This window comes from Periplaneta americana, unplaced genomic scaffold (genome assembly GCF_040183065.1).
Source record: "Periplaneta americana isolate PAMFEO1 unplaced genomic scaffold, P.americana_PAMFEO1_priV1 scaffold_85, whole genome shotgun sequence".
Taxonomy (NCBI): Eukaryota; Metazoa; Arthropoda; class Insecta; order Blattodea; family Blattidae; genus Periplaneta; species Periplaneta americana.
Window position 1 is genome coordinate 277,154 of NW_027185566.1, and position 10,118 is coordinate 287,271.

Below are 10,118 nucleotides of genomic sequence, written 5' to 3' on the forward strand. Positions count from 1 at the left end.
TTCAATGTCTTTTTTATTTTCGAAAGGCATAATAATGTTTCCAATTCCTGCTCTTACTGCAGCAATAGATTTTTCTTTGAGCCCACCAATAGGGAGTACAGCCCCTGTAAGTGTAAGTTCTCCTGTCATAGCATAGTTTTGCGGAACTTTTTTATGAGTCAGTAAAGAATACATAGCAGTAGCCATAGTAATTCCAGCAGAAGGACCATCTTTAGGAACTGCACCAGCAGGAACATGGAGATGGAGCATATTTTCATCTAAAATATTTAAAGAGATTTTATGTTTTTTGGCGATTCCACGAATGTAACTGTAAGCAATACTAGTAGATTCTTGCATCACGGCTCCTAGTTGACCCGTGATTTTAAGTCCACCAGCCTTATTAGGAACGAGGATAGATTCGATATACAAAGTATCTCCTCCCATAGAAGTCCAAGCTAAACCAATACTAATACCGGGTGTACGAATTCTTTTTTTCTCATCCTGAGCAAAAATTTCTGGACCTAAAAATTCGGGAAGATCTTCGGCATCTATTTTACTAGGAAAATCTTCTCCTTTAACTTTTCTAAAAGCAATTTTTCTGCAAAGTTTACCTATTTGTTGCTCAAAATTTCGGATCCCAGCCTCACGACTATATTTTTCTGCAATATAAATGTAGGCTTTTTTAGTGAGGACAATCTCATCTGGTAAAAGTCCATTTTCTTTGAGCTGTTTTGAAATGATATGAGTTTTTCCTATCATGTATTTTTCTTCTGGGATGTATCCAGAGAGTTGAATAATTTCCATCCGATCTAAAAGAGGGGCGGGTATAGTGGAAAGTGTGTTGGCTGTTGTAATAAAAAGAACTTCACTAATATCAAACGGTAAGTCTAAGTAATGATCACGAAAGTTATAATTTTGTTCTGGATCTAAAACTTCCAACAGAGCCGATGAAGGATCTCCTTGATAAGAAGAGCCGATTTTATCAATTTCGTCAATCATAAAAACGGGGTTTTTTGCTTTAACAGTCTTTAATCCTTGAATAATTTTTCCTGGCATAGCTCCAATATAGGTTCTTCTGTGTCCTTTTATTTCAGCTTCATCTCTCATACCACCTACAGAGAATCTAAAAAAAGGTCGTTTTAGAGAATCAGCAATAGCTTTACCTAGAGAAGTTTTTCCAACTCCAGGAGGTCCTACAAAACAAATCACGGTTCCTTTGGTATTTTTTTTGAGTTTATGAACGGCTAAGAATTCCAAAATACGATTTTTTACATCGTCTAATCCATAATGTCGATCATTGAGAATACGAGTGGCTGTATTCAGGCTAACATTTTCTCGCACGGCTTTATCCCAAGGTAAAGACAAAGCCAAATCCAAATAGTTCAAGATTACGGTATACTCGGGTGAACGAGGATCCATACTCTGAAGTTTTTCAATTTGTGCTTCTAAATTTTCCCGAGCCTCCGGAGTCAGTATTTTTTGAATTTCTTCAAATTTTTCTCGAAATTTACCAACTTCTTGAGTTTTTGGATCTGTGTCAATACCCAATTCTTGTTGAATGGCTTTGAGTTGTTCCCGCAGAAAAAAGTCTCTCTGTTGCCTTTCTACTTTTTGGTTGATTTGATTCATAAGTTTTTCTTGTAGTCTCATCACTCCCAGTTTTTCTTCTAAGAGAATGGCGATTTTTTCCAAACGATTACGAACATCTATTGTTTCCAAAATATCTTGTAATTTTTCTTTATCTACGTCAGTAATAATGGAAGCAATAAAATCGGCAGCACGAGAATAGCTATCTGCATTTTGTATTGCAATTTTAATTTGTTCTGCTAGAAATGGATTTGTTTTACCCAGGTAATCCATTTGGTCAGAAATTGTATTGATAAGAACTTTAGATTCCAAATCTTCTTTTTGTTCAATTTCTTCTATATGCTTAATTTCTGCTTTAATGAGTGGTTCTGTTTGGAGAACATCCATAAGTTCTACCCTATTAAAGCAGTTGACCATAATATTAATGGCTCCATTGGGTAGAAATATTCTTTTAACGATTCTTCCAATACTTCCTACTGGGTAGAGCATATTGGGAGTTATTTCATCTATGGGGAGTCTTTCAAAATCTTTTTTTACGAGAAAAAATCCCATAAATTGACCTGCTCGTAACTCCTTATCCAGTTCCTGAGTAAGATTTTCGTTAGCTATGGCAATAGGAACCATAATTCCAGGAAAGATAGGTTGTGTAAACACTGGTAAGATAGTGAGCACATCTGGAATTCTAGTATTATTTAATGGGACAACAGACTGAGAGTCTTGGATATTGTCTTGTTCATCAATCATGTAAATACTCCTTATGCATCTATTGAGAAAGAGGCGAAGATTTTTTAGGAAAGTTAACAACTTTTTTCTGAATAATTTCTCATATTCCTAAATATAATATAAGATATTTCTGTTGCAAAATAGAATAGCTCGATTCTCAGCGACTTGATTCTTCCAAAAATAAGAAATACTATCCAAATAAAGATACCAAAACTTTTTTAATAGCTAATTTTTGTATAAACTTCTCAGTTAGTTTCAGGAAATTCTTTCTTCACGAGAGTTTCTGTAATTTTTACTTTATTAGTTTTGCCAGAAGGAAGTGAAAACATCATATCAATTAAGAGTTCTTCTATAATAGATCTTAGTCCTCTAGCACCAATTTTCCTCTTAAAAGCCAAATGGGCTATGTAATTTATGGCTTGTGGTTCAAATTCTAAAATAACTCCATCCATTTTGAAAAGTGCCTGATATTGTTTTATAATAGAATCCTTAGGTTGAGTGAGAATATTTTTGTAGGCTTCAATATCTAAGTCTTGGAGTTGTGTAATAATGGGCAAACGACCCACAAATTCTGGAATTAAACCAAACTGAATCAAATCGTCTGGAGTAATTTTATGAGATATTATCTTTTGCTTTTTTTGTTCGGAAGGTGTCTGAAAACCCAGTGTTTTCTGTTGGGTTCTTTGTGCCATAATTTTTTCTAGCCCTACAAAAGCCCCCCCACAAATAAACAGTATATTTTGTGTGTTAATCTGAATATTCGCTTTCTGTGGGTGTTTTCTACCACCTTGAGGCGGAACGGAAGCTACAGTTCCTTCTATAATTTTGAGTAAAGCCTGTTGTACCCCTTCACCAGAAACATCTCTGGTGATAGATGCGGATTCAGATTTTCTCCCAATTTTGTCTATTTCATCAATATAGATAATCCCCATTTGTGCTCGTTCAATTGCTTTTGGATCTTCCACATCTCCTGCGTTTTGGATAAGATAAAGGAGGATATTTTCTACGTCTTCTCCTACATAACCTGCTTGTGTTAGGGTGGTGGCATCAGCGATGGCAAATGGAACATTTAAAATTTTAGCTAAAGTTTTGGCTAAAAGAGTTTTTCCTGTTCCAGAAGAACCCACCATAAGAATATTGCTTTTTTCAATTTCTATAAAATCTTCTTTGTCTTTATGAAGAGACTTTTGATACAATATCCTCTTATAATGGTTGTATACAGCCACACAAAGATGTTTTTTTGCATCATCTTGTCCGATGACATAATCATCCAACATAGATTTAATTTTTTCGGGTGTAGGAAGATCTGTCAGAGCAGTCAGAGATTTTTTTTCTCTTTCTACGGTTTGAGATTTTTTTTCTAACATGCTGGCAGAAGTCTCTACACAATCATTACAAATAAAAGCCCCATCTCCAGAAATCAGACTATCCACTTCGTGAAAAGGTCTTCCACAGAAAGAACATACGGGGATAGGATTTTTTTCTTTGCCTTTATTACTCATGTTGTACCCAATTATTTATTTGAGGAAGGTTTTCTTTCCATAATAGCATCAATGAGTCCATATTCTATGGCTTGTTTAGGGGACATAAAATTATCACGATCCGTATCTTTTTCCAGTTGTTTTACAGTTTTACCAGTGTGGTTGGAAAGAATTTCGTTGAGCATCAGTTTAATTCTCAACATTTCTTGAGTTTGGATTTCAATATCCCTGGCTTGTCCCTGAGCTCCCCCTAGAGGCTGGTGAATCATAATTCTGGCATTGGGCAGTGCAAATCGTTTCCCTTTTTCTCCTGCAGATAAAAGTACGGCACCCATACTGGCCGCCTGTCCAACACACACAGTATTGATGGCAGGTTTGATAAGTTGCATAGTATCATAAATAGCTAACCCTGCAGTTACAGATCCTCCAGGAGAATTTATATAAATAAAAATATCCTTTTCTGGATCCTCAGATTCTAGAAATAAGAGCTGTGCCACAATTAAATTGGCTAGGTGGTCATCAATGGCTTCTCCTAAAAGGATAATCCTCTCTTTGAGCAAACGAGAATAAATATCATAAGAGCGTTCGCCCCGTTCTGTTTTTTCGATAACAATAGGTACTAAAGGCATATTAGGCTCCTAAATTTTGATGCTCCATAGTTTTGGATTCTGTCTCTTTAAACTTAACCTTTTCTTTGAGGGTATAGGCAAGTTTTTGTACTAAAAGTTGATTTTTTAAATCCGCTTTTTTAGAAGGGTTTTGTTTATAAAAATCTACAATTTCCTTTCTGTTAGGAATTTCTTGTTGGGCTATTTGATGGATAAAATTTTCTACCTCTTCTTCGGTAGCTTCAATATTGTTATGTTTAATCAATTCTTGACTTACTAAAAATTTTTCTACAGTTTCCTTGGCATCGCTTCTTACTTCTGCAATAAATTCTTCATCGCTGAAGCCTTTATCTTTAGTATACTGTTCAAATGAACCATTTTTCATGATGTCCTGTAATTTTTTTTGTAACTGATGCTGTGTTTGAGATAGAATAACTTTTTCTCCAATGGAGAAAGTAGAAATCTTAGCAATGGCATCGGAAATATTATCTGCTGTATCAAAAAGCCCTTTCATTTCAGCTCTTGTTTTGAGTACTTTTTTAATTTCTTCTTTCAATGCCTCTATAGTATCAAATCCAAATTTTTTTGCAAGCTCATCATTTATTTCGGGAGCATTTACTGTTCTTCCTTCTATGGGAGTAAAAGTTACTGTTACTGTTCTATCCGCTAATTCTGGATCATTGTAAAATGCAGAAAATGTAATAGTTTCGGTATAAGTTTGCCCTAAATTTTTATCGATAAGCCGGGAGGTAAATTCAAACTGTGGATCATTTTTCTTAACCATGACATAGTGAGTTGTTTCGCCTCTTTTAAACTCTTCAGAGTCAATGCTGTACCTTACCTGCACAAAGTCACCTAGTTGAATGGGGCCCTCCAAATCGTGATACTGTGCATGAAGTTGGGCTAATGCGTCTAATTCCTTCTCTACTAAATCAGCTTCATTGTAGGAATAAGTTACCTGTGTTGGTTGAATATTATCAATATCACCCAAAGATTTAATATAAGGGGAAATTTCCACCTTAAGTTTTAAGGTCAAATCTTCTTCCAAGGTAAAATGATCATATCCAGAAATCTCTGGTGTAGCTATAGGATTAATATTGTGTTCCTTAATCATGGCATCGTAAATAGTTGGAAAAATTGCATTGATAGTTTCATAACGGATTTCAGAACTGTAAACACTTTGGACTAAATTTAAAGGAGCTTTTCCTTTTCTAAAACCTTTAATGGTTGCTTTTTGTTGGACTTTATCTGTACTCTCTTTATAGTAATTATTGACTGTTTCTTTATCAATTATGGTAACAACATCCACAATCCCATCTTCTGTTTCTGTAATCTGCATATCTTTTATCATAGAAAACTCCATTTTATTTGGTACAACCGCCATAAAAGATACTTAAAATATTCAACAAAGAGAAATGAAATTAGGGAGTTTGATTGGAGTTAGGCGTAGAATTGGAAACAGAACTATTACTTGAAACTACAGAGTTGGCAAATTGTTGCTGTTTGTATTGATCTACCTTTTCTAAAAAGGTATCGTATTTTTCTGGGGTGTCTGTAAGTTCTCGTAACGCATTGTAATAGACTCTTCTTTTGGCTTCTGTATTTAGTCCGTATTCTTGAATAATTTTTTCCGTTTCTACAGAAGTCGACAGCTCCGTTGCAACATAAATCCTAACAATATCGCTTTCTGTAAAATTCCTATTATTATTACGCTGACAAGCACTTGTAATAAAAATCAAAAATAACAATAAAAAAATTTTCTTCATAAACACCTATTGGTAAAGTTGTTTCACCTCAATATATTCGGCTACTTTTTGGGGGAGTAAAGCTTTTAGATCGGAATTTATTTTTGAAAAACGGATTTGAGTGGAGGAAATGTCTAAGATATTTTCTTGTAAAATATGAAAGGACTTTGGGTACTGTTCTAAAATAAAAGTGTACTGTTCAGAAAATGTATTTTTTCTTGGAACAATGATAAATTCTACATTTTCTATAATAGAGTTAAAATTTTTCCACTTATCTAAATTGGGTAAAATATCGCTTCCTGCTATAAAGTATAATTTACTTTGTGGATAGCATTTTTTAAAGTACTGAATAGTTTGATATGTGTAATGGACTATTTTTTCTCTCACTTCTATATCTGATATTATGAAATATGGATAAGGTTCCAGAGCCAATTTTATCATGTGTACTCGATCTTTTACAGGGGCAGTATTTTGCTGTGTTTTAAATGGAGAACAGTAATTAGGAATAAAAATAACTCGATCTAAATCCATTTTTTGTTTTGCTAGCAGAGCTAGTTGAATATGCCCTAGATGGATGGGATCAAATGTCCCCCCAAGCAATCCGATGTTTTTCATAATCACCATTTTTTGTAAGTTATTTTAAAAATAAAGATTTTGATATTAAATTTACTAAAAAAATGAAAATGAAAGATAAAAACTGGAATTGGGGTGTATATGTACGATATGGTCATTGGTTTGGAAGTCCATGTGCAAATGAATACAAAAACAAAGATATTTTGTAGTTGTTCTACAGAATTTACAAATCAACCAAATTCTCACACTTGTCCTGTTTGTCAAGGGCATCCTGGAGTTTTACCCATTCTTAACAAAATGGCTATACAAAAAGCGGTACAAGCAGCGTTAGCAACTCATTGCACCGTAAATCAAGAGTCTTTGTTTGATAGAAAGGGATATTTTTATCCCGATCTTCCTAAAGGATACCAAATTACGCAATTTTATAAACCCATTTGTGAGAATGGTTATGTAGAAATTGAAAAAGCGAATGGAGAAAAGAAAAAAATTGGTATTCACCATATCCATGTAGAAGAAGATGCTGGAAAACTGATTCATGGTGAGAATGGTATAATGGAAAGTTATGTGGATTTAAATCGTGCCTCTACACCGTTGTTGGAAATTGTGAGTCAGCCGGAGATGACATCTGTGGAAGATGCTGTACTTTATGCTACCAAATTAAGACAAATTATGATGTATGCAGGAGTTACGGATGGAAGTATGCAAGAAGGCTCTGTTCGATTCGACTTAAATCTTTCTTTAAAGCCTCAAGGTTCTGACATTTTTGGGACGAGAACCGAAACAAAAAATCTTAATTCTTTTACAGCACTTCGTAAAGCTATTGAAATGGAGTATGACCGTCAAGCAGAAATTTTAAATAGTGGAGAAAAAGTGGAGCAGGAAACTCGCCTTTTCAATTTGGATAAGATGGAAAGTCGATCTTTGCGAAAAAAAGGTGAAGGAGAAGAGGGGTATTTATATTTCAGAGAACCAGATATCCCTGTTGTTAAAGTTTCAAATGAGTGGTTGAAAGAAATTCAACAAAGTATGCCTCCTCTTCCTGATGACTACTTAAAAGAGTTGTTGGACACTTACAACATTAAGAGGGACGATGCTGAGATTCTTCTTTCTGAAAAAGATTATGTACTATTTTTTAAAGCTGCGGTTGTAGGAAACGAAAAAGAGGCACAAAAGGTGGCTAATTTTTTTCTTACAGACCTTTTGAGACTTCTGAAGGATAAGAAACTGGAAATATCGCAAATCCCTTTGACAGGAGAGAATTTTGGATCGATTTTCCAGTATATCCAAAAAGGAGAAATTTCTTTAAAAATTGCCAAAGATATTTTACCACTGATGTTGGAAACAAACAAAACTCCGGCTGAAATTATTAAAGAGCAGGGATTGGTTCAGATTTCAGATATCGGTGCTATTGAAAGCATAGTTCAAGAAATTCTAGCCCAGAATCAAGAAAATGTTCAAATGTACAAGTCAGGTAAAACACAAGTTTTTGGATTTTTTGTGGGGCAGGTCATGAAAGCTTCTAAAGGTCAGGCTAATCCATCTGTAGTTAATGATCTTTTGAAAAAACTTTTGGATGAATGTTGATGAGCCTAGAAAAGGAAATACAAAACTGGTTAAAATCTGAAGAATTTGTTGCTTTTTACCAAAAGGCGGAGTATACTATGGCTTTGACTTTGGATGGTCAAGGCGAGAATTTGGACCATTTGCAAGGACATCTCATAGAGATGGGACGTCGGTATAATCATTTTATTTTTACAGTGACTGAGGATGTTATTGTTAAAGCACAAAAACGAGGTTTATTGAAAGATCAGATGATTGCTTCTGCTACTCGTCAATTTATTGCAGATTTAGAGAAGAGTATTCAAAGAGAGTATCCTTTGGTGTTTTCCTTTTTTTTAAGCTATCGAGAAAAAGCCAAGGAAACGAAAAAAACTCATTAATATGCGCCAAAAATTAGTTTCTATTTTGGGTTCTATTTTTCCTCTTTACTGCCATTGTTGTGATACTCTGATCACTTCTGCCTATAAAACGGGATTTTACTATTGTGAGATTTGCTATGAGAAGGTTCAGAAGATTTTTGATTTAGTGGAACTGTACAGAAAAGATCTGAATGGGAAATGCTCCAATTTTTTTAGTGTGATTGATTATCATCAACTTAAAGCGGAACTAGATCTAGTTTCTGCGATTAAAAGGGATAATAAATCATTTTTACTTAGGCAGTTATTATTGGAAATTCCAACACTGGAGGGGCTTCCTAAACCAGACGAAATTTTATTTATCCCTTTATCATTTAGAAAATACTTAGAAAGGGGTTTTAATCCTTCCTATCTTATAGCTCAGTTTTTAGGGCGTTATTTTGGAGTGCCTGTACGCAAATTGCTTAAAAAGAAAGATGTTCTAGCTCAAAGTTCCAAAAATAGGAAAGAAAGGCTACAAAGTATGGAGGAAAATATCTTTCAGATAAAAACTTGGAAATACCCCTTAAAAAACACAAAATCTGTACTTGTTGTGGACGATATTATTACTACAGGAGCGACTCTTTCTAATGTTGCAGGAATTTTAGAAAAATTTTATCCAGAAAACACAAAGATCATAGGATTTGGGTTATTTCATTCCGAAGGGTGAAAATGACCAGTATGGAATCTAAAGGCTTCTTTTGTAAAAAGAACCAATAGCTAATCTTTCGTTAGAATACACTTCTACAAAATCTTGGATGTTGTTCATATCGAAAATCCTTTTTACGGGGTTGGAAAGAGTGTAGATTTTCATAGAAATTCCATTCAAATCTAAGGTTCCTACAGTTGCTATAAGGGAGCCTAACCCAGCATTATCTATGTGGTTAACATTTTCCAGTTTGAGGAGAATTTTAGTTTTTTTTTGTTCCACCAAAGTCTTAACCATATCTGTAAAGCCTGGCACGGCAGAATAAACAAAATCTCCATGAAGTTCCAAAATAGAAATATCCTGCATCACTTTTAAATAAATTGTCATAGCTACCTCATAGAAAATTTAATATATCTTTTTTATAAATTCAAGAGTTTTTGTTTCTTTATACTGTATAAGTTCTTTGGCATGTTCTAACGAGACTGGGGACAGAGAATCTCCTGAAAGCATACGGCTAATTTCCATTATTCTTTCTTCTTCTGTGAGAGGAACTATGGTGGTTTGCGTACGTCCATCTTGTGTAATCTTTTTAACCAAGTATTGGAGTTCTCCCATAGCGGCTATTTGTGGGAGATGTGTAATACAAATTACTTGGCGACTTTTTGATATTTCTAAAAGTTTTGTTCCTACGGCAAAAGCAGTTTCTCCGCCGATTCCTGTATCTATTTCATCAAAAATTTGGGTTGCAACAGGAGCTACTTGATGAAGAATTTTTTTTAGAGCTAACATCAGTCGAGCTATTTCTCCACCACTCCCCA

At 34.5% G+C, this 10,118-nt stretch overlaps 2 protein-coding genes across 2 annotated transcripts; both read right to left on the reverse strand.

The window, feature by feature from the left end:
* Positions 1-2,534: 2,534 nt before the first annotated feature.
* LOC138694246 (ATP-dependent Clp protease ATP-binding subunit ClpX-like) lies at positions 2,535-3,656 on the reverse strand. The gene has a single exon (XM_069817776.1). It carries the CDS (start codon positions 3,654-3,656, stop codon positions 2,535-2,537), a length of 1,122 nt encoding a protein of 373 aa, XP_069673877.1.
* Positions 3,657-3,802: 146 nt separating this feature from the next.
* LOC138694247 (ATP-dependent Clp protease proteolytic subunit-like) lies at positions 3,803-4,399 on the reverse strand. Its single transcript, XM_069817778.1, has one exon. The coding sequence runs from the start codon at positions 4,397-4,399 to the stop codon at positions 3,803-3,805; it is 597 nt and encodes a 198-aa protein (XP_069673879.1).
* Between the last annotated feature and the right edge of the window lie 5,719 nt (positions 4,400-10,118).

Coding starts and splice junctions, on each gene's coding strand:
- LOC138694246 (XM_069817776.1), bottom strand. CDS start 3,656: ATGTTAGAAAAAAAATCTCAAACCGTAGAAAGAGAAAAAAAATCTCTG.
- LOC138694247 (XM_069817778.1), bottom strand. CDS start 4,399: ATGCCTTTAGTACCTATTGTTATCGAAAAAACAGAACGGGGCGAACGC.